Genomic DNA, 24,670 nt, shown 5'->3' with positions numbered 1-24,670 from the left:
CGTACTTCGAATTGGAACAGTACTTGGTCTCCGACTGACTGATGTACACGAGAACGCAAGTACGCATATTGAGAAACGCCCAATATTTCTTAGTGCAGGAGGAAGAGAGTTCCAGAGCCGGGGAGCAGAGCGACTGAAAGCTCTGTTCCCCATAGTAATAAGGTGTGAGGACGGAACAGTAAGATGAATAGCAGATCTGAGAAGGCGGGAAACAGTGGTGATATGGAGCAGGTCACACAAATATGAAGGAGCAGATTTATGGATACACTTGTATGTAAGAAGTAAGATTTTAAAATTTATCCTGGCTTCTATGGGCAACCAGTGAAGCTGCTGAAGAACTGGGGTAATATGAGCTCTTAATGGAGTGCAAGTTATGACCCTAGCTGCAGAATTTTGAAGAAGCTGGAGTTTATGAAGGGACCTTTTAGGGAGACCAAATTGGAGGGAATTACAGTAATCAATACGGGACGTAATAAGACTATGGACAAGGATGGCAGCAGCATGGGGAGTAAGGAAGGGACGGAGTCGGTTAATATTACGTAAATGGAAGTAAGCAGACTGGGTTATGTAATTAATGCGAGACTGGAATGAAAGAGTATTATCAAGTATGACACCCAAACTCTTAACTTGAGGGGAGGGAAGGGTAGGAGAATTTTCAATGTTAATGGAAAAACTGTGGGATTTGGTTAAGATAGATGGTGTACCAACAAGTAAAACTTCAGTTTTATTACTGTTAAGTTTGAGAAAACTGGAGGAGAACCAGGATCTAATCTCAATAAGACAGTTTGAGAGGGAGGTAGGTAGGTGGGAGGGATGAATTGGGTTTAGAAGAGAGGTAGAGCTGGGTGTCATCAGCATAACAGTGAAAATTTATATTATATTTTCGGAATATATAACCAAGAGGGAGCATATAAATAATGAATAAAAGAGGCCCTAATACTGAACCCTGGGGCACACCAGCAGAAACAGGATAGAGAGTTGAAGAATGGGATTTCAATTGGATAAACTGAGTGCGGTCTGAGAGATAGGAGGTAAACCAGGCAAGGGGGGTATGACTAATACCAATGGAAGCTAACCGGTTCAGGAGAATATTGTGAGAAATGGTATCAAACGCCGCACTAAGATCAAGAAGGATGAGGATAGATAGGAGACCAGAATCAGCTGCCATCAGAAGGTCATTGATAATTCTTAACAGAGCAGTTTCTGTGCTATGATCGGGGCGGAAACCAGATTGAAATTGTTCATAGAGATTATGGTCATTGAGATGTAAATGAAGCTGGGAGGTGACAACTTTTTCAAGAATTTTCGAAATAAAGGGGAGATTTGATATAGGGCGAAGATGATCAAAGTTATTGGGGTCTGCACCAGGCTTGTGCTTTGTACTTTGGCTGTCTGCTGGGTGACCAGGATAAATCTTGGGCTTCACATGTCATCTGCAACAGTTGTTCCAATGGACTGCGTGACTGGCTAAATCACTGAATGGCAGCAATGCCATCTGCAATCCTGGTGGTGTGGCAGGAATCATCTCATTGATTGCCATTTTTGCTACTTGAATACAACAGGATTCTCAGCCAAAAGTAAGCACAAAAATTGTATATTGCAGCCTGGATTCTGCAATAAGGGCTGTTCCTCATGATGACTCATTGCCTGTTCCTGTACCACCACATGATGGAGTAGCTTCTGTAGAAGGTCACGAGGAACACAGTCAAGGTGCATCTGGTTACAGTCCAGGGTCATCAGATCCTGATTAGGTGCCCGATGTAGATTTACAACCAAGATTTACAAACAAGAGACTTTGAGACAAGCAGAGCTGAACAACGTTCAGCAAAGCAGAACGTCTTGCTTTGAGGCTTAAGCAGAAGCATTTGCTGGCCAAGGGTGTGGCCAGTCAAAGTGATAACTTGACAGCGTTCTTCACTGCTAGTGGCTCACTGTGCTATTGTCATGACCTCAACGGACTCTCCAGCAGTTTGTCACAAGAGCGTTTTCCAGCTCAAACCAAGTGTCCCAAATGCACATTCTGTTCATCTAAAGGAGTCCTATGACTACATGAAGACACTGCTTGAGTCAGTTGCGTATAAAACTCATGAGTGGAACATCTGTTGTGATCTGAAGGTGATTGGTATATTGGTGGGAATGGAAGGAGGATTTACCAAATTCTGCTGATTCCTTTGCCTGTGGGACAGCTGATCTACTGCAGAACATTATGTCAAGCCTAGCTGACAGCCACAAGATGCCTATGAGCCATGCAGTGTCAAGTTTCTGCTTCTTGGTCAGACATAAGCACTGCAAAAATGTAGGAAGGGATATTTATAGGTCCGCAGATCAAGTCTGTTTTGCAGGATGAAGGCTTCAAACAAACTCTCTCAACAGCCAAGTTGGGAGTGGCTCTGTGAAAACTTTCTTGGCATCCACAAGTCTCCTGCATACAATAAAGAAGTTCAGCATATGAAACTGGGCTGTTGCATGTCATTGAAAATACACTTCCAGCACTCCCCTCAAGTTCTCTCCAGAAATCTTAGCATGGTGAGTCATGAAGAGGGAGAGCATTTTCATCAGGACATTCAGTTAATGGAGCGGAATGAGAGCATGATGGCTGACTGTTGCTGGATGCTGTATTGTGACAATCCGGACGCAGTATACACAAACAAATCACAGAGGTAGTTGACTGACACTGATCATTATATCTATGCCACAGTGTGCGCTAGTGTGCGCCTAACACACGCAAGGCCATTGCAAATTAATATTACTCATTTTTTAGAAAGTTGACGTGACTGAAAAATCTGAAAGCACATCTGAAATCTGCATGAAAAACTGGTTTAGAAAAGCAAAGGCGTAGATTTGGTTTTGGCATTGGTCAACCACCGAACCCTGCCCTGTTTCCTTTTTTTTTTTCCTTTTGTCTTTGCTTCTTGATTAAAAAAAAAAAAAAAGGAGAAATATAGTTGCCTACATATGCTATTCTACATGCTTTTAAACCATTTAATATTACAATTCATAGTTTTATATGTGAATTATATAATGTTAAATTACTATTAAACAAATGACTAAGTATTTTAGACTTTAGTTTACTTCAGATATTTTCCATATAAATCAGCTATCATACAAAAATAAAAACAGAGTCATGACAATAAAAGAATATGACTTTAAGGACTTAACAACATTACTTCAGTTACAGTACACCAACATCTCTTATACATTAGCACTAAGGGAACACTGAATGACCTGGTGGTTTATGTCCATAAAACTACTCATCTAAGATTACCACAAAGTAAAAGATCTCTCAGCAAAATTATGCAACATTTTAGGCACTATTGCCCCGATCAAGTCAGTGAGCTGGGATGTTTTATTCTAAACATGAACTACTGTTACAGCAACAGACATGGACTACTGGTGCCCCACACAACAACTCAATGTCCACTATGTGAAGGAGCCAAACACATGCCTTCTCCTCTCGTTAACTGAGATAAATTGCTGGTATATTTGCTTTACATCTATACTGTCCAGTGTTACGACCCGGCTCAGAAGCCGCAACATAAAAAAGGAGATGAATACCAGAGTGTTAGCGAGAAGAGGTTTTATCTTAAAATGGAATACCAGGTTGGCTAAAATGACTAGTGCCACGAAGGCAAAGACAAGTGAGCTCCCCGGAAGCTTGCCTCAGGTATGGTTTTATCCACACCTGACTAGGTGTGGCCAATTAGCACCAGCTGAACACATTAAGATGATTAGGGGCTGCAGAGGGACGTAACACCAGTCTATCCTGTTGGACATAGCATACAGCATTTTACCTTTAAGCATTTTACATTTTAACGTTAGGCATATAATTTTAACAGCCTCTGTAAGCTAATATCCTGGCTTGCTCGAGGCTGCCGTTTTCTCTGACAGTTTCAATCAAAATTAGAAATGCTGCTCTGGGAGACTGAGATAACTAATAGTGCTGCCTGTTGCGCAGTTAGTTTCCAAAACACGTTATTCATGGTTACATACAATTTTAGACTGATGTGGGCCAAAGCCTAGCATAGCCTGTAACGTTATTATGACGGACACATTTTATGAGTTAACTTGGCTTTAAGTGAATTACAGGTTTCTTTGAAAAATACTTTCTTATATCCAGGTTCTTCCTTTTTGCTGCCGTCCTCCTCTCCTCCTTGCAGACCCTCGCAGTGCAGACTTGCCGCTGCTAAAACTAAAGAGAGCTTCCTGAAAGGCTCAGCCAATCACATTGGCCATATTTGTCACATGAGGTAGGACTCCAGTAGAGAACGTAATTTAACTCTTTGTGCACCGCTGGGTGAATGAGACGTTGACAGATCTTTTTTTTTCTTCTTTATATCAGGTTTGTTTTTCTTTACTTGAAGAGATCAAATTATCGGTGGGGACAATTCAATAATCGCTGGATATTGGTGGGGAAATGTCCCTTCCGTCCATGCCAAATCTACGCCCTTGTAGAAAAGTGTGTTGTGGTTTCTGATAATTACAATAACAAAAAAAAATTGTTGACCTGTGTATTCAGTAAAACCTGAGTAGATAGTAGATAGAGTAGGTAGCTAAGTTTTAACTGAGTTTGTTCATTGTAGCAACTGTGAAACTGAAATGTATGATTAGACACACACTTTCAGAATGAATGCCCTTTTTGCCTTTGGAAAAGTGAAACTCACTGTACTCAAAGTACTTGATTGATGGTTTAAAGAGTATATTAAACCATAATATAAAACCCAAGTTGCTCTCTGTTGTGTTCATTAGAGTGTGAAGATTAGACAGAACGGATTTAGGTGTAGAAAACAGTGCTTGTATAAATATGTGTTGAAGAGGCATGTTGTATAAAGCGCTTTGAGTGTTCAAATATAGTAGACAAAAACTACATGAAACCAATCCCAATGTAGCTGACTTGGTTGTTTTTCCAGAAATAACAACCATCTTTTTATCCACAGAGACACAGCTGACGAGGTTATTGGAAGATCTGGGCTTGGAGCAGTACTACAGAAAAAAGATACCACTCAGAAAAATTCTTGAGATTGATGAGAAGACTCTTATTGATGAACCTGGGAATCAGAAATCAGACCTTCCTTGGTATTTTCTAAGGAAACTGGTGATGGTTAATGTGACAGCAAGGAATGTGACATGTACCTCAGTTTGTAATTCATGCAGTGATTATTATTGTAGCTGCTACTGCCATCTAGTGGAGATTTACAACAATAACACCTGTTTGCTGCTTTCTTATCGGCATCTTTAAAACCTGAACACACAAACATTATACACATAAAAAAAAAGTTGGCACAGCCACATACTTATAAATTATAGTGCACACTAGTGTTGCTCCAAAGCATGCAGACTGAAAAATGTATACAACACAAGAATAGCAAAGGTGGCTCTCCACATAAACTCAAGTGTTTGTGATCTACTGGTTAATGAGGGAACAAACAGAGCCTGAGGACTAATGGAGAATCTCAGGCTGATCCACAGGAAACCTCCTGATTGGTCACTGAGCGTCAGGGTAGAACACCTTTATGTGAATGGCTGAATTGTTACGTGTACGCGTCATCGGCTCTCCGGCCTCGTCCGGATCTTCGGGCTCCAGGTCGTCCACGAGCTCCACTGTGGAGGTGTTGGCTGCCAGCTGTAGCGCCCCCTGACTGCTGGCCTGCAGCTGAAGGGCAATGTTAATAGCCCGGTTGATGGCCAGGCCCAAGCCGTGAACACAGATCTCTCTGTGACCCCCACCTTCCAGAAGTTTCTGACATCGCGCCAGCTGAGCCCGGAAGTCCGTCTTCATGTTGACGTAGACGTCGTTGCGTCTTTTCGGGAGCTTCCGGGGAAGACGTTTCCTTAGAGTGTACTCCACTGGGTCCATCTCAACAGCAGGTGAGCTGGAGTCTGTGTGTGCAGGGCCCGTCTGAGGGATGGAGGACATACTGGGGTTGCGTGGCTCCGTCATGTTTAGATTTGTGCCAGGGGATCAAGTTGGGGTATCAGGTGGGGCCACACGAAGAAGCTAAGGAAAGACAACAGAAGGTGGTGTAACATGGTCAGATTATCCTCAGGATACCTTTAATCGGATAAAATATTTGGGATGTATCTAGCAATAAAAGAAATAATACAAAGCAGGTATGGACAAGCATTTTTTAAATCAAGATCGAAATTTAGGAAACACAAATTAAGCTACTGGAAACACTGCCACTTCTTGTTGCCCCTGAGATGTGGGAAACTCACTGTTTCACCTCCAACAGCATAAACACAGGGTCAGTTGCTGGGTTAAAAGAGTACCTAATCTGCTCTCTCTGACTCCTTCCCTCCTGCTGAGCATGAAGGATCTATTAAATAAGGTTCCAACGATTTAAACTGCACAAGCTTACATCTTTATAAATACTTAAGTCCAACCACAGAGAATTGTGTTAAACAAGGTTGCATTTATTAAACGTGGACAGTACAGCAGCCATGAGGTCATGCTGAATTTATTCTTATCTCAGAATAAAATCTAAAGGACCTCACATCTGTGCAGAGCATTGAACAATAACTTGTAGTAATCAGCCATTTTATCATGAGAGGATATTTTGTACAAGATGAGCATTTCTAAAATATATGATTGCAGTACAGTTAAATTAATTACAGATTTTAAAATGGGATTAAATATACACTACCGGTTTTGGATCACCCCAATTTTTCCAGTTATTTATTGCAATTCAAGTTGTTCAATGAATAGCTTGAAATGGTACAAATGTAAGTGGTGAGCTGCCAGAGGTTAAAAAAAAGTAAGGTTACACAAAACTGAAAAATAATTTACATTTCAGAATTATACAAAAAGGTCTTTTTCAGAGAACACAAAATGCATTAACAATTTAAAGCTGTTCTGCAGCAGTGGAAGTTGATCAAGCCTTGAAAGCTGGTGCTGCTAATTCCTACTGGGGTTCCAGCTTTTCTGGATTACTTACAACCCCGTGTGTCTGCATAAAAGCAGTGTTGGAACACACTGAGGTACCAAACCCTTGTGAACATCAGTTGAACAGTATTGCACTGCAGAAAGTAGTGTGTTGCTACAAAAATGGTGGGGGAAAAGGCAATTAACAATACAAAAGAGACAGACCATCATAACACTTAAAAATGTAGGTCTTCCCTACAGAGAAATTGCAGAGAAAGTCATGGTGTCAGTGAGTACAGCTTCCTTCACTATCAACAGACACTCAGAAACAAGTTCAAGTTATGCCAGAACTACCTCAGGAAACAAGACCAAGATGGTAACCCTGAAAACATGAGTCTCCAGATTTAAAAGATGAACTGGACAAAAGAGTGAAAGCAAAGCAACCTACAAGTGCCACACATTTATGGGAACTTCTGCAACAGATATGGAAAGAACCTTCTGAAGAATATTTTATTTCTATTGTAGAAAGAATGCCACGGGTGAGTTCAGCTGTTATTTGAGCCAAAAGTGGCTACTTTGAAAAGTAAAAAGTTTAGAATACATTTTGGTCTATAAATTGACTCCATGATTATTTATTTTTTAACTCCAATTACTTATTTGTACTATGCTTTCATTTCAGAGTGCTGTGAGACATTAAACTGCATAATTTTCAATAAAAAACTGGAACAACTGGGGTGTTCTAAAACATTTGAATGGTAGTGTAGTTTAAAGTGAATTTTTAGATGCAGAGTGCATTTCTTACAAAAGTATTAAAAAATCCCAAAATAAAATCAACAAATGTAAGAAAAAGTGTAATGAATTTGTTAGAGCATTTACAGTCAACTTGAAGATCAACACTTTTTAACTGCAAATCAGACAAATCACCCGTCTTTGACATTATAACGAACAAACTGTGATATCTGTTTGACCCATATTTCCATATGCAGCTACTGTCACCTGCACTTTATCCATCAGTTAACAACTGAAATATATTTATTTTGACACTTGTTACAGGTTCATCATCTTCAATCTTGTCTTGATGCATGCTCGACCACCCTGGTAAGGAAATCCCAAAAGGTTGATTCTGTTCATCTGGACGTAGCGTTTTCAATGTGAGAAATGTTTCGTCACTCATCTAAGTGACTTCTTCAGTCTTAGCTGACTGCAGGTTTCCCCTGCAAAGAATCAACTTTTTGGGATTGTTACTTCTTGCTTAACTTCCTGTTTCTACGTAGGGTAGAAGATGACCTCAGGGACATGTGGTTTAAAAAAAAAAATAAAAAATGCATGATAAGAGAAAATTTAGTCAAGTTGATAAGATCAAAGAGTATTCTGAAACTTCTTTTGTGGTTCATGGCTCATGCCTTTTTAAAAATAGTCTATTCTGCGAACATGATAAAAGTGTATTTATCAAAGAGATGTTCAAAATACAGAACTTACACTTTATTTCATTTAGGTTTTGGGTGATAAAGAAAACTTAATTCTATAATTTGAGCCATTTGTTCAAAATGTATAACTCATTTTGTAGAAAACATCATTGTTTATTATCATGGTTCAGAAAACAAAATATTAATTGTCTAATATCTAGCTAAGCTTGCGGACTGCTTCCTTACAGGTTCACTGGTGAGCTCAAAAACAATTTAAATTTGACATGGAAAAGATGCAACACACACACAATGGCCAAAAACAAACAATGGACAACTGTACCCGCATACACACAATAATAACATGGACTGAAACACCACTTACAACCACTAGCACTTTATATAACTACTGTAGAGATTATCCACATATCTCTATAATCTAAACTGCACTACTGTAAATGCTGTATAGACAATCATTCTGTACAATACAATAATTATAATTCTATAAACGGTTAACTTGCATAGTTCATATCATATTTCTGTATAGCTTATATTTAATATTTCTGTACAGTTTTTTATATTTCATATTTCTGTATAGCTTCATATTTCATATTTATATCCTGTTCATAGCCTGTACACTCACTACAGCCTGTACATACTTATAGTTATAGCTTATTCATAACATACCCTCATACTGTGTACATTGTAGCATACCCATAATAGACCCATATTTTTGTACCCTCATACCTATAACAGACCCTTTTCTGTAATATATCTATATTATTGCTAATATATATTTTGTAATATACCTATATTATGTCTAAAGCACTTTCTGGATGGATGCAAACCGCATTTCGTTGCCTTGTACTTGTGACATGTGCAATGACAGTAAAGTTGAATTCTATTCTATTCTAGTCTATGCAGTCCTCTTGCATCGACTCACAGGAGGGCTAACCCTACACAGCAGTGCTATGACTCAGGTAAGCTAACCGTCTAATTTAGTATGAAGCGTCGAAACAGAGCAATTCCTCTGTAAAGAAAACTCACCTTCAAAGGACTTCAAATCAAAAAGTTTCTTTATATCATGGCCAGGAGCATGTACAGCAGTTTCTTCGTTAAATAACACCGGAAGTGTAGTCCCCATAACCCGGAAATAATACTGCCTCCTTGAGACTGTTTGAAGCAATGACTGTAGAAAACTGTTTTCTACAGTCATTGGTTTGAAGCTGGAAAGACAAAAAAAACAAGTTAGGAAAATTGCTTTTGGAATATATTCTTGCTTCTATCAAACAAAGCTCTTAATTCACCCGATAAAAGAGTCGACAGTCGTAATAAAGCAGTTGATTTCAAGTTGTAGAGTCAAGCTGCTCTTCATATGTTTGGCCACCAGAGGGCACTAAATAGGACTGTGTTGGCTTCGAGAAATGAACCATTTTTCTATACAAGCTTCAATCCTTTAGAAAGCTTCACTTTGCCTCCAGTAAAGAGCTGCAACAGCGCAGAATAAACAGAAAGAGAAGACTGCGCTTTAGTAGTTTTTCATTGGTGTCAGTGGTCAGAGTCATCGGTGTACAGTCATTGGTGTAAACTGTAGGGTGAGTGCAGTGGCTTGGTCATGAAACCGGAAGTGAAAGTGTTCATCAAACCGCGTAACAGGAGTGTTCTAGAAGGCGAGTGAAATGTGCTTCTGTGCTCTACAGTAACGGAAAAGTTTGCTTGTAAATCTACTGCACGAAGGAGAAAATAAGAGCCTGAAGGGGAGAAAAATACAAAGGTGGGTAGCTTTTTGATGTTGTTTTGTCTGGTATGTGTATATGGTATGTTACATGACACGCATAGAGCTTTACTTGGGTTTCCATAGTTTCGTTTTTAGAGGTTTGATTAGGATTTTCCCCTGTGATCATACATCATTCTCTCACTGATGGATGTGTCATCACAGTCTCGTTGATTTATGGTATATTTCAGATTTCTGTCGGAGATACAAAATATTGTCGTATCTACACAATGGAAACCGTTCGGCACAAGAAAATAGAGTGATACAGATGTGTAAGTCTCACCGGTTCGTGTACGAATATAATTAATTTGTAGTTGTTGATGCTGTATAATGAAAAATTGCATTTTTTTTGTCTTACACCTAGATATGTGTTAGCACATGAAAAGTCATTCTTTAAAGGCCAATTCTGAGTACACGATAGGAAAACTTCAAATCTGTTCACTGAAGCATCCGGTTTTTTTTTTACTCTCGTACAACAAGCGTGACACAACCCGGAAGCACACTTTAACTTTTTGAATCGTTTCTGCAGGAGAAAATATAAGAGGAACCACGTGTTTCTGTCACTTTTGCTCAACTAGGACTGCTGGAGTGCTATGAGGGTTCTCAATTAAGTGTACGTATATGTAAGGGATAAGTAATAAGTTTTTTATGTAATTCAATAAAGATTATTTAACTTTAATAATCCTACTTTGGGTGAACATTATTAAAAAGAAAATAACTTTAAAAAATATTGCAGACCTGTTCCAGTCATGTCTAATGCTTTTGGAATTATGGGTAACAGGGATTCCAGGTCAGCCAATCAGTTCTTTTGGGTTACTTAAGAAACGTTTTGATACTTATGCATAGCAAAGATATATTGTTTTAAAGATTTTTTTTTTTAAAATAACGAATTACAAGAGGTTTACATGGTCTGCACATAATGTTTCAATTTATTCATGTACATATAAAAATTTATAGCAACACCTTTACAGAGCATCAAACCTTATTTCCCTCATTTGCTGTGTATTAAAAAATTAACTTATGGACAAAATTAGATCTCCTGGCTTGCAGGCCTTGGGCTTTCCACCCAAATGCAGGTGCTCACCCAAAAGGACTAGCATCTTTGACTGACCCTCTATGATCACTGCCACTATGTATGCAATTTGTCACCAACAGAAGAAAGATGCACTGAAAGCTTTAATTTCTTTGTAAATATTACCTTAGTGGATTGACATTAGCAGGGCTCTAGAGTGCGGCCAATTTGTGACCTAATTTCTCAATGGTGCGACTAAAAGAATCTTAGGTTGCACCAGTGCGACCAGCTGTTCGAGTAAAAAAAAAAAAAAAAAAAAAAGTCTTTGCAACTCTGAAAGTCTCCGTATAGTCAACAACAGACACACTTTATGCCCATATTGTGGTCTAAACCAATCCGAGATAGTCAGGGGCAGGACCTCTCTGATTGGCCGTGGTCCAGATATTCCTGTAGTCCTTCGTGTGTATGTTTGAAAGTGCAGGAGGGAGTAGGTGAGGTGAGTAGCTTGAATAAAGCGATATCGATTCATAAAATCCCGAATAGACTTTTAATTATAAATGTATTTTGCCAGAAACACCAGAATCTCAGGTTAAAGCTCACAAATCTATTTCAACAACCACCAATCAGCTAAAACAGCAAATGAGAGCACGTAAACGGATTCTGCACAAAGACGTAAACACAAAGCGCGGACCCAACGCATCAGAATCAGCTTTTCTGTTTCTCGGCTTTCTCACCCGATGGCACGTACACAGACACACCGTCGGGGCTGAAAGCCGACATCCCACTGATTCTGATGTGTTGGGTCCGCGCTTTGTGTTTACGTCTTTTTTGCGCTAGACTCTGAGCTGCAGGTTTTGTCTCTCTCCAACCAAAACGCACTGAACCAGCAGCAAAAGAAGATCCAAACTGCGCTTCACATTTGATAAATGTCGTCATTAATTCACTTTTACTTTTGCTGGTTTGCTTCCACCACGATAAAAATCACACGTCATGCACAGCTCTTTCTCTTGGTGTACTTCAAGAACAGTTTCCCATCCCAGATCTCTGTTTTCTGCATTATTTGTTTGCTTACTACCCACCTTGTTTACAGCGCTGTCGGCCGCTTTCTTTCTTTCTTTCTTTTTTTTTTTTAACTTAAATGACCTCGGACAAGAAAGCCTCATTTCTGCTGTTCAATACTGAAGAAATTTAAACTTTTTAAAATTATGCGAAATTGCAAAACGCTTGACTGTCTCTAATCAAACCTCAGTAACTTTGCTCTGCTTCACTTCAGCAGCATCAGGTAATGTTCATATGTTGATTCATGGTTTTCTTCAGTTTTTGTTCTACTGCAGAATATTTTTAAGGTTATCTGCTATAAGAAGCCAGGCCAGGAAAATCTCCTTCATGTTTTTCTGTGTTTTATCCTCAGTTACTTTAACACAAAGACATCTTCTGTGGTGTTTACAACTCTGATAAAGTGTCAGAAGTGTCAGTGCTGATAAATGATCAGAATTATAATATTTCTGACTGTCTGAGGCAAAATTGATTCGAATCGGACCTTGTGAATCGGAATCAAATGGATTATAGAAATCAGTGACGATACCCAGCTAGGCCTGCACAATAAATCGAAAATTTATTGTCATCGCGATATCAGCCTGTGCGATAAACTGTGATAATTGGGTACCCTAAAATGTTTACACACGTGCTTTAAAGAATTGACCAAACAAAGAAACCCCTTGACACATTTGACCAGTCGAATAGAGCCCTTCACGGCATTAACCAATCAAATGGATTAGAGGCCCGCCTCCTACGTAGGTGGGGAGCGAACAACGCTGCAGCAACGAGCTACTATGAACTCGTGGCTAAAAAAAAAATAGTACCTCGCTTATTGTACTATGTGTCTTCAAACACGTCGGAGCACGTTTGCAAATATGTGATGTCTTGATAAACCGAGTAGATATTTGAAGTTTACACAGCTACATTCTCGCCTGAAAATATCTTAATTTATTTTGTGACCCAGAAAGAGTAACAAGAGTAACATTAAAACTAAGTAGCTGCCGCCATTGTTGGAAACTGGGCCGCGGTATGAATTCAGGGATATGGTGGGCCACGAAGGATGCACCCAACCCAAGTCTGCGCATGCGCGAATATATCGCCCATCGTCGATTATTGGACTTAAGATTGTCTATTGGAAAATTTTTACATATCGCCCAACCCTAGTATGGGGAAACCCTAAAATCTGGTGTTGTGGTAACAGTGTGGGGAAACAAATCATTCAGAAATAAGTCGAAATTATTTCTATTGTGAGTGCCATGTCATGACTACTTTCTACCCTCTACATAGTATAAAACTAGTAAAGACATCAGCTTAAATTTATATTGATGTCTGCTACTCTTAGTGTAATCTAACACTAACTGTGGGCATCACATATATTCTGCACCAGTCCGGCACAATGCATCTCTGTAATCATCATCACAGTACTGCAAGCTAACCACTTTAGCCTGTACTGTCTGTTATTTAAATACAACTTTTGAATAACATAAAGTTAGTTACTTCAATTTGTTTTGCAGGACATTTTATGATACATAAAAAGCATAATTTCATCAGCATACATCATGTTTATATCCAGCATCTGTTAAAAAAATCTCTAAAATGAAATGGGGCATTACAGCTAAGCATGAAATTTCCATGTTGGCATGTGAGGTAAGCAACAGTGATTGATACATCAGTAGGATTGTCTTTTATGTTATTTTATTGTTAAGTAAAATGCAGATGTCTGAAAATCATATTTAAGTCCACTAATGAAGTATTTATACTTTTACTTCCCACTTCTGGACATGTTGTTTTTTCCTACTTTCATATTTTATACTTTATTTTATACTATGTTCTAAAGGGTTCCATTTTATTTTGGAGGTAAACTACCTTTTTGGTTTGCATTGTACTTGATACATTTTTAGTGTGCAAGTTGGATAAAGGAACAAGCAGGTACTTCACTGAGCTGAATTATATTGTAGGCTTTCCTGCAAAGCAAAAAGAAAGAGAAAAGCCTTGATGTTCTTATATCTGGTGAAGTTATAAACATATTGAATTTTTTTGTAAAGCTTGAATTCTGTGAAATGCAATGTAGTCCATGGAGTATACAGACTTAGACCTGTCTCTCATCACTTTCAGAGATGGAACCTGAGTAATTTAGAACAACAGTTGGATGACAGTCTGCACCCACAATGGAGGTAAGATGATATGTTGTGCATCATTAAATAAGTGCATGTAAGATAATATGTGTAGGGTAATTATATTTTGATGTTTTTGATGTATTTTCTAAAACACAGCGGTCCCTCATTTATCGCGGGAGTTACGGATAGGTGAAATCCGCGAAGTAGCCAGCTTTATTTTTTACAATCATTATAGATGTTTTAAGGCTGTAAAACCCCTCACTGCACACTTTATACACTTTTCTCAGACAGGCATGAACAATTTCACACTTTTCTCTCTTGTTCAAACACCCTCAAAGTTCAAACCTTCGTAGAAAAATAAGTCCAGTATTATACAGGGTGGGCCATTTATATGGATACACCGTAATAACATGGGAATGGTTGGTGATATTAAAGTCCTGTTTGTGGCACATTAGTATATGTGAGGGGGCAAACTCCTTAAGATGGGTGGTGACCATGGTGGCCATTTAGAAGTTGGCCATCTTGGATACAACTTTTGTTTTTTCAATAGGAAGAGGGCCATGTGACACATCAAACTTATTGGTAATGTCACAAGAAAAACAATGGTGTGCTTGGTTTCAACGTAACTTTATTCTTTCATGAGTTATTTACAAGTTTCTGACCACTTATAAAATGTGTTCAATGTCCTGCCCATTGTGTTGGATTGTCAATGCAACCCTCTTCTCCCACTCTTCACACACTGATAGCAACACCACAGGAGAAATGCCAGCACAGGCATCCAGTATCTGTAGTTTCAGGTGCTGCACATCTCGTATCTTCACACCATAGACAATTGCCTTCAGATGACCCCAAAGATAAAAGTCTAAGGGGGTCAGATCGGGAGACCTTGGGGGCCATTCAACTGGCCCACGACGACCACTCCACTTTCCAGGAAACTGTTCATCTAGGAATGCTCGGACCTGGCACCCATAAAGTGGTGGTGCACCATCTTGCTGGAAAAACTCAGGGAACGTGCCAGCTTCAGTGCATAAAGAGGGAAACACATCATCATGTAGCAATTTCAAATATCCAGTGGCCTTGAGGTTTCCATTGATGAAAAATGGACCCACTATCGTTGTACCCCATATACCACACCAAACCATCACTTTTGTTGTTCCGACAGTCTTGGAGGGATCCATCCAATGTGGGTTAGTGTCAGACCAATAGCGGTGGTTTTGTTTGTTAACTTCACCATTCACATAAAAGTTTGCCTCATCACTGAACAAAATCTTCTGCGTGAACTGAGGGTCCTGTAACATTTGCAGAATGGGCAAAACAAAAATTGGAACAGGACTCCTGTTCCAATTTTTGTTTTGCCCATTCTGCAAATTCTGTGCGCCGATCTGAATCATCCTCATTGAGATGCTGTAGTAGCTGGAGTTTGTAAGGGTGCCATTTGTGAGTAGCTAATATCCGCCGAAGGGATGTTCGACTAATGCCACTCTCCAGTGACATGCGGCGAGTGCTACGCTGTGGGCTCTTGCTGAATGAAGCTAGGACAGCCACTAATGTTTCTTCATTAGTGACAGTTTTCTTGCGTCCACATTTTGGCAAATCCAACACTGAACCAGTTTCACGAAACTTAGCAAGCAGTTTGCTAACTGTAGCATGGGAGATGGGTGGTCTCGTAGGGTGTCTTGCATTGAAATCTGCTGCAATGACCCGGTTACTGCGTTCACCAGATATCAACACAATTTCGATCCGCTCCTCACGTGTTAACCTCTTCGACATGTCAATGGCTGTGAACAAAGAGAAACTTGTAAATAACTCATGAAAGAATAAAGTTACGTTGAAACCAAGCACACCATTGTTTTTCTTGTGACATTACCAGTAAGTTTGATGTATCCATATAAATGGCCCACCCTGTAGAATGAAACCAAAGATCAAACCCTGTTTTCAGGTCCAGAACATGGAAATAGAGCAGCTGCCAGAGAATTCAACATTATTGAATCAATGGAGGAAGCAAGAAGAATGAGTTGAGTAAAGTTTGACTTATCTGACTGTTTTGTTTCACTTATAATTCGAAAAATACGGTAACTTCTACCTTCCTTTAGCATGTCCAGAAGTCCAACTTTTTGTGCGATGGTTAGCATCTTCCTCTGCCTTTTGGGTGCTACTGCAGGTGCCTTCAACGGTGCAAAACGTTTCGTCGACATTGTTGTGTTTGTTGGGGAGAAAACTTATAAACATACAGTACAGCCCTTCAGAGTCACACTGCTAGCTATCGAAGATTTATGTAAATTTGACAAGCTGAACTCATTCTGTACTGTACAGGAGATACGGTACGGAGGAGATTGGCTGTAGACCATTGTCAATCAATCAGGACACAGAACATAATCCACTGTTTAAAAAAAAAAAAGCAAAAAAAAAAGCATGCAGAATTGCACAAACAAAATCAGTGAAACAGCGAGGCTGCGAAAGGTGAACCGCATTATAGCGAGGGACTCATAATTGTTTTTTAAAATGAAGCCAACAGTAGAAATGCATTTATTAAACGTAACATCCTTCTCGCAACACCATCTTCAGCCTGGTGTTATATGGGTGTTAGTAATCAGCTTTATACAATTTGTTTGTTCTGCAGAACTGCACAAACTGACGTGTTGCCGGCTTGCAGCTTTAAGCAAAATGATTTTTTCCATTAACAACAACTGAGACTAACTACATGAACTGCTCCACACACAGAATCGTGAGACCAGAGGACATTATTCAGGCTCTGATGAAATGGACGACCTCAAAGGCCAGTCTGTTGAGACATCTGGAAACAAAGGTAAGCAAAAGAGGCGAGTCATAGCTGTTGAAAAATGAAGCAAACCACAAAATACTTAAAAAAGTACAGACATTCTGTACTTAAGTAGAAGTACAGATACTAGTGTTAAAAAATACTCTAGTAAAAGTTGAAGTACAGCTTCAGTGTCTCAAGTATTTTTGAATTTGAAATGTGTTATACTTGGCTTTAAAACTGTAATCAACACACGCGCTGGTCAATTTGACCCAACACTGCTCGTTTCTTTGAAATTGTGAGACTCCGAGCACAAACACAGACAGACATAAACAGTTGACAGCCCTGGAGGCTCTGGAACTCAGCTTTGATCATAGAGGAGGAACATGTGTCTGAAGATGAAGACCATCTTGAAGTTAATTCTGAATCTAATGATTCTAAACCAAATAAGGAAACTGCTATCCATATCCCTCCAAGCAAGACAATCACATCTGAAAATGGTGGAATATAGTGGTCATCATCCTCAAATACACATCAGGCAAAACTGTCTGCACAAAATATAATAAAAACAATGCCAGGGCCAGCATGAATGGCAGTGACTCGTGTGACAGACATCAGTCAGCTTTTGAGCTGTTCATGCCCAACTCAATACAGAAAATCATTCTCGAATGGCTAATCTAAAAAGAAGGTGTTTTTTGGGAGAGAATTGGAAGAATGGATATTTGGGGTTCTCGTGCTGGCTTGGGTCCATAAGTCAATGGATGAATTAACAGCCAGTCTGTGGGACGCAGAGGCATATTTTGTTTTTGCCATAGTGTCTCTGGAGACTTTGTACTTTTTCCAGAGTAATACGATTTGATGATTGAGAGACAAGTGCTGTGAGATGGGAGAGAGATCTGAAAAATTATTCCATTAAAAAAGTAAAATAAGTAAACAAGTATTGTAAAATATAAAATAAAAAAATAATTAAAAAAAATCAATGTCATGAAAAATTATTGTATTTGTTTGAAGGTCCTTCCAAAGTACATTTTAAAAAAAGTTTTAAAAGCCTTTTTTTTAAATGAAAAATGGGTGATAATTCTTCATTGAACCATGATCTGTGAGATGTAAAGAACACCGCTGTAGTGGAATTTTTTGGTTTCTGACACTTTTAGATCACTAAATATACCCCAGGTCAGTTGGAACCAGGAACATCATTGCTCTACCTGAGAAACAAACATGAGAAGAGACTTAATGTCAGAATAAAATAATAGTAGATGGGAATACAAATGTTATTTCAGTGTAAGTTTTTATTCTAATCAATGTACTCAGCTTGAATCAGAGAAAAAGAAGGAAAATAAAAAATAGCTCTATTTTCTGTTGCATCTGTTGTAGAAGGTGAGTTTGCTTATAAACAAAAAAATGAGTAGGAAAGAGGATAAAGTGGGATGAGATGGAGATGGACTGCAGAGTGAAGGCAAAGGGGCCAACAAAAAACCATTTCTGGTGACGACCTCATGAAGCTCATTGAGAGAGTGCCAAGATTGTGCAAACCAGTAATAAAAACAAAGGGAAACTATTTTGATGAATCTAAAATATAAGTAATAAAGAAAAAACATTAAATGAGAAGTTGTGTGCCAAAAAAACAAAAAGAACCACTGACCACTTCAACCTCTGACTTTGGCACACAGTTTTGCCTCTTTCATCTCTTTTCATCCGTCATTCCATGGTAGTTAATAAACTGCCTTGCTTGTGGTACTGTTTAGGTTCATATTAGTTTGATGTTTGAAAGCTCGTTGTGACGTGTAATAATAACGTCCCTCAAATGTTAAACCAAAAGTAATGACCCTGTTCTATATGTTCTGTTCTGTGTTTATTTTCACAGTGACTCATCTGGAAAAGTTAATGAAGGATCTGGACATTGAACAGTACTACGGAGAGAAGCTAACACTTGGCAGAATACTTGAGATTAATGAGAAGACCATCACTGATCAACCTGTCAAGAGTAACTCAGACCTTCTATGGTGTTTTCTAAAGAAACTGATGATGGTTAATGTGACAGCTAGAAATGTGAAATCACTGTGTGAATCAGATTCTGATGATGAATCACAGGATTCAAACTTAGATTTTGATGATCTGTTTAAGAGCCCAGATGCAGATGATATGCTAAACCCCCTGGACATAATCACTGCTCTCTTTCTGTGTTCTGATGGTTTCCTACAGCAGGAAATAGCACTGAAAATGTCCATGTGTCAGTTCTCTGTTCCTCTGCTGCTTCCAAACTGTGACACCAATCAGTGCACACTCATGCTGTGGGCCATGAGAGACATTGTTAAAAAGTACAGACCTCAGTCTCTGTCAGAATCCAAGGGCTTCATTGAAGACAGAATCGTTCTCTCTGAACTTCCAATGATCTCTTTTGTCAGACTGGGTGAGTGCTCCTTGTCCAAGTCAGAGATTCTCAATAAGCTTCTGAGCAATTCTCAGCAGTACCATGACACCTTTGTTCACTACAACATGGAGTGTGGTGACAGTCCAAGAAGAATATCCAACGGACTGACTGAAATTACTTGGTATCTTCCTGGTGGAAACACAAACATTGATATTTTCAGTCACCCAGTGGCTGTAGCTAACCTTCATGGGGACATTGCTTCATTTGAAACACAATACTCCTTTTTGTGTCAGACATCTGCAGCAGTTTTTGTGTTCTTTGACCATTTGAATTTCTCTAAGTGCAGTCTACTTAGCAACCAAAAGCATAAGACAAAGGTGTGCTTAGTGGGTAACTATGAGAGCAAGCGCTTCAGTAAAGATGCTTTAAAAGAAGTAGCAACCAAGTTGGGCTTGACTAAAAACATCATTATTAAGACAAAAAGTAAAAATGATGCAGACTTGGTAAAAGATCTGAGAAAAACAATCACAGATGTAGTTGAAAACTCAAAGATGAAGGTGACAATAGAGCAGATGGCAGACATTGCCCATGAACTGGGAATCCTGGTTGATGAAGACTCTCCAGAGTGCCAGATTGCAAAGATAAATGCTGAAGCCATCACTGCAGAAATTCAAGACATCCTTAAATACAAAGAAGATCACCTTCCTCGGCAAGGTGAAATATGGAAAGAACTGACCTGCTTAGAGAAGGAAGAATTTCGGCTTAAAAAAGTTGGCTCCAAAAGTCCTGAAGATCACAAAAGTGAACTTCAGCTACAGAAAAAAGAACTGCGGAAAAAGCAGAACTCTTATGACATGTCGACAGCTATGACATGTTTCATTAATGCAATATCAAGCCCAGGAACAGAGAGGTTTTATTTCCTGAAATGGATGCGAATGAACCTGGATAACCTGTCTCGTACAAAAATGTCTGAACTTCGGATGAAATATAAAGAAAAATGCAAGAACTCTGAGAACAAGAAGGAGATAAAGGAGATTGACAGACAAATTTCCAACAGCTCACTGGGGACTGAACACTTCTTCCGTGAAATGGGTCAGATCTATGAAGCCTCACTGTCCCTTCCACAAACAGATCCAGCACGTCAACAGCTGCAGCATCTGCCCAAACTGTGTGCAGAGTTGTTGCTTGATGGATTTCCTCTTGAGCTTGTAGATGGAGATGCATCCAACATCCCTCTCAGATGGGTGAGTGAGGTTCTCTCTCAGCTCAGTGACTTGGTGTCTCCAAACAGAAAGATCCTGGTAGTCACAGTTCTTGGAGTTCAGAGCACAGGAAAGTCCACTCTCCTTAACACCATGTTTGGAGTGCAGTTTGCAGTCAGCAGTGGTCGATGTACTCGAGGTGCCTTTATGTTGCTCATCAAAATCAATGAAGACATGAAAAAAGTCCTAAACTGTGACTTCATGGTGATCATTGACACTGAGGGCTTAAAGTCACCAGAACTTGCACAACTGGACAACAGCTATGAGCATGACAATGAGCTTGCTACACTTGTTATAGGGCTGAGTGATGTCACCATTGTTAATATTGCAATGGAGAATTCAACTGAAATGAAGGACATCCTACAAATAGTTGTGCATGCTTTTCTCAGGATGAAGGAGGTGGGCAAAAAGCCGAAATGTGTGTTCGTTCACCAGAATGTGTCCGATGTTTCAGCCCATGAGAAGAACTCACGAGACAGGAAACTGCTCCTGGAACAGTTAAATGAGATGACCCAGGCAGCAGCCAAAATGGAAAAGAAAGAGGAGAACAAGAGCTTCACTGATGTGATGGAGTACAGTCCAGACACTGGGAACTGGTACATTCCTGGACTCTGGAATGGAAACCCACCAATGGCACCAGTCAATGCAGGCTACAGTGAGGCTGTATATGAGCTCAAGAAACACGTCATCCAGCTGCTGGGAAACTATGAGTCATCTGCTAATGATATCTCTGAGTTTAAAGAGTGGATGACAAGTCTGTGGACTGCAGTAAAGCATGAAAACTTCATCTTCAGCTTCAGAAACAGCCTCGTAGCTGATGCATACATGAGACTCTGCACAGAATTCAACAAATGGGAGTGGGAATTCAAAAAAGAAATGTACACCTGGGTAACAAACGCAGAAAGACGAATTTCCAATTTTGGTACAACTGCAGACAAATCTGGTTCTTCTGACATGGGAGAATTTCTCACATCTTTGAGAAAGGAAGCCTCTGACCTGCTGTCCACATGGGAGACAAGACTTCTCGAAAATCTGACAAAGTATTTCAAGCAAACAGAGGGTCATGTTTATCTTGTAGAAGGATACAGAGAGGAATTCTCAAACAGTGCAAAGAGCCTCCGGTGTGAAATGAAGAGAACTGTGTTTAATCAGCTCACAGCAGCAGCAGAAATCAGAGAGGGAATGATAAAACTTGATAAAATTAAGAAGAATCATACACAAAAGATTGAAGAGGCAGTTTGTGCACTAATTGATGAATGTCGGAAAAAGAATATCCAAATGGGAGAGAAAGAACTGGAAAACGAATTTCACAAGATGTGGAGTGAAACTCTGAAGAAACTTTCTTTTTCCAAACAAAAGACAACAAATGTCTTCACCAGCGTATCTAACTACCTGAGAAACAATCTGTCACGCAGGGGGAGTCATGCATGCGAATTATTAAGTCAAAAAAGTCTGCAGGATTGTGGAAAAGAGCCTTTCAAATATACACCTGAAGGATTTTTAAAAAAATTCAAACACGGTGTCTGGAATTTGTTTAGAAAAGAAGATTACAAAATAGCTGCACAAAAACAGGCTGACAGCATCATAGATGCCTGCACTCAGTTTGTGAGAGAAAAAGTGAAAAAGAAAAGCAATTACTCTGAGACTTACATCCAGGAGATCCTACACATGATTGACGAGAAACTGCAAAAGAATAAAGATGTTAACAAAGACATTGAGTTTGAAGTTTCTCTGAAACAGCACATCTGTGGATTTGCAGCCAGAGAGTTTCAGAAAATGCACGAAGATTTCATCCAAGCAAATGATCCCTACAGATGTCTGATGAAAAACAAGGAAAAGTTTCGTGATGATTTCATTGATGTGTTCCATGAAAGAGACCAGTGTCAGAAGAAGGCAGAAGAATTCACCAACCGATGCTTGAAGCCTGCTGTTGAAGACTTTATCAGTCAATCCCTGGGACTTGATGTCATTGGTGAAATGCTGACATGTGAGCAGTTCAGCACACGAATGTCCTTCCAGTATTCAGTTTTACTGGATTTACTCTCAAAGGATGATTTTAAAAACTATGTGAGCTATATTGATTCATATGAGAAGTATGTCAAGATGTGGATTCACAAACAAATAGTGGAGCACTTTTCAACTGTGTCAACAATGTCTGAGTTTGAGGACCAACGTCTCCAGTCATGCATCATACGGATAAATGGTGCAATCAACAAGGCAAAAACAGGAAAGAGTGATGATTTGAAGACATTTGTTGAAGATATTTGTAAAGAACTTGGTGATAAACTGGTCATTTCCCAGGATGCTCTTGGTGCTTTCATGATCCTGAACAATGCTGACAAGGAACAGTTTGCTCACTGGCTCACAGTGTCTGTGAATAACATGGCACAAGATCTCAGAACAGAATTCCAAAAATTGAACTTTGAAGTGAAACTAAAACAGCTCAAAATGAATCCCCAGAATGAGCTTTTCAACAAACTGGTTGGTTGCGGCAAACAGTGTCCATTCTGCAAAGCTCCCTGTGATGCAGGAGGAGGAGGCCATACTGAGCACTTTGCTTCACTGCATCAGCCACAGGGTCTGGGTAACTGCAGGTGGGACACAACAAAAAAACTTGTCACTGACATATGCTCCTCTCTCGTGATCAGTGGCGCCCAATTTCAATGCAGTGCTACAAACAATAAATTTCACCCTTATAAGCGTTACAAGGAAATTTTTCCAGACTGGAAAATCCCTCCAGATGTGAGCCTTGAAGCATCAGACTACTGGAAATTTATAATGGCAAAGTACAACAATGATTTTGCTAAAAAATGTAGTGCAATACCTGCTGATATCCCTTCAGCTTGGAAACAAATCACAAGAGATCAGGCAGAAAAAAGTCTCAAAGAGTCATTTCACAGCTAGTAAGAGGAGTTACATTCTTCCTCTTATTCTTTAAGTGCAGAGAACACATCCAATAATGTGATATCAGATCACTGTTATGATGTAGATTAATGTACATTAGCTACTATGCCTTTACAATACCGTAATACGAGAACATTTCTTTTACTATTGCTCACATTGACATGAGTTTGCAATTAACACCTGAAATGAAAAAGAATCTGCTCAAAATGTGCTTTGTTTTGGTTTTGTTGTCATTTTATATTTTTTTCAAATATACATTTGTTTCTCACGGATATGAGTCTGTATGTGGTATTATTCTACTAAGACTAAAAAAATCATTAGAATTTAATGTTGTTTTTATTTCTGAGGTATTTACATATTCAGTTTTCACCTGTAAAGAAAGTTTTCTTATCTGAGTAAGTAACCATATTCAGAACTTACATTCACTTTCTTTGTCTGATTTCTTTTTTTAATTTTAATTTTCTTTACTTTAACCTTATAGTCATCATTCACCATTGTTTGTAAATGCAAGATTTTACTTTCTTTCATCTCAAGCTTTGAGTTATTGAACTAAAAAAAATAAAAGCCAAACAACAGGTTGGATTGTGTATTTGTCACATCTATTTTATTGTAGCATGTTAAGTTACATGAAATCCGATTTCAAAACAATCTCAGTGTTACTGTCATGGCTGGGGTGGCAGATGTGTGGAGGGTGTGAGAGAGGACCCAGACGCTGGCACTGGCTTGGACGTGAGTGAGCTTTATTTACACACACCGGTGTCACAAACAGAAACACAGCGAGCAAAAACAAAACCTAAAGGTGACCTAAACTGGGAATGACTAACAAAATGAACCTGAACAGGCGACTCGGGGAGAAAACGCAGGGAAGAAACACAGATGGACTAGCGACGAACATGAGTGAACACACACTACTCAGAAGGGAACGAGGAAACTATACACAGGAGGGAGGCACAGCTGATTGTGATCGACAAGACGAGACAGGGGAAACGCAAACTGAACACACTGGCATAAGACACGGACTTTCACAATAAAACAGGAAACTCAAAACACACGCGAAGACACAGACTCAGAGACGCGCTTTACACAGAGACCTGACTACACTAGGGGGGATACACAGGCAGGGATGACACAGAACAGAGGGAGCACAGAATTAACACTGGGAAGTCAAATAA

At 39.3% G+C, this 24,670-nt stretch overlaps 2 protein-coding genes across 5 annotated transcripts in view; one reads left to right on the top strand and one right to left on the bottom strand.

Moving 5' to 3' along the window:
• LOC100709289 (up-regulator of cell proliferation-like) overlaps window positions 1–24,670 on the top strand; it is an 86,559-nt gene extending 61,889 nt beyond the window's left edge. The window contains exons 1-5 of one of the 4 annotated variants that reach the window (XM_019348449.2): window positions 9,896–10,036; window positions 10,228–10,308; window positions 14,202–14,260; window positions 16,925–17,009; window positions 18,826–24,670. In XM_019348449.2, coding sequence (XP_019203994.1) covers window positions 14,255–14,260; window positions 16,925–17,009; window positions 18,826–23,498 — 4,764 coding nt within the window. In that variant the 5' untranslated portion in view covers window positions 9,896–10,036; window positions 10,228–10,308; window positions 14,202–14,254 and the 3' untranslated portion in view covers window positions 23,499–24,670. Of the gene's footprint in view, window positions 1–9,888; window positions 10,037–10,227; window positions 10,309–14,201; window positions 14,261–16,197; window positions 16,218–16,924; window positions 17,010–18,825 lie in introns of those variants that run through there. The other 3 variants (XM_025900171.1, XM_005462477.4, XM_005462478.4) reach the window with 3 other exon arrangements.
• On the bottom strand, window positions 5,161–9,404 carry LOC100709557 (ribonuclease P protein subunit p20-like). The gene is made up of 2 exons (XM_003457647.5): window positions 9,310–9,404; window positions 5,161–5,995 (listed from the first exon to the last, which is right to left on the bottom strand). Exon 2 carries the CDS (start codon window positions 5,936–5,938, stop codon window positions 5,483–5,485), a length of 456 nt encoding a protein of 151 aa, XP_003457695.1. The 5' UTR covers window positions 5,939–5,995; window positions 9,310–9,404; the 3' UTR covers window positions 5,161–5,482.

This window comes from Oreochromis niloticus, linkage group LG3, assembly GCF_001858045.2.
Source record: "Oreochromis niloticus isolate F11D_XX linkage group LG3, O_niloticus_UMD_NMBU, whole genome shotgun sequence".
Classification (NCBI taxonomy): domain Eukaryota; kingdom Metazoa; phylum Chordata; class Actinopteri; order Cichliformes; family Cichlidae; genus Oreochromis; species Oreochromis niloticus.
The sequence above is the reverse complement of the archived record's forward strand: the minus strand, read 5'-3'. Positions and strand labels throughout refer to the sequence as shown.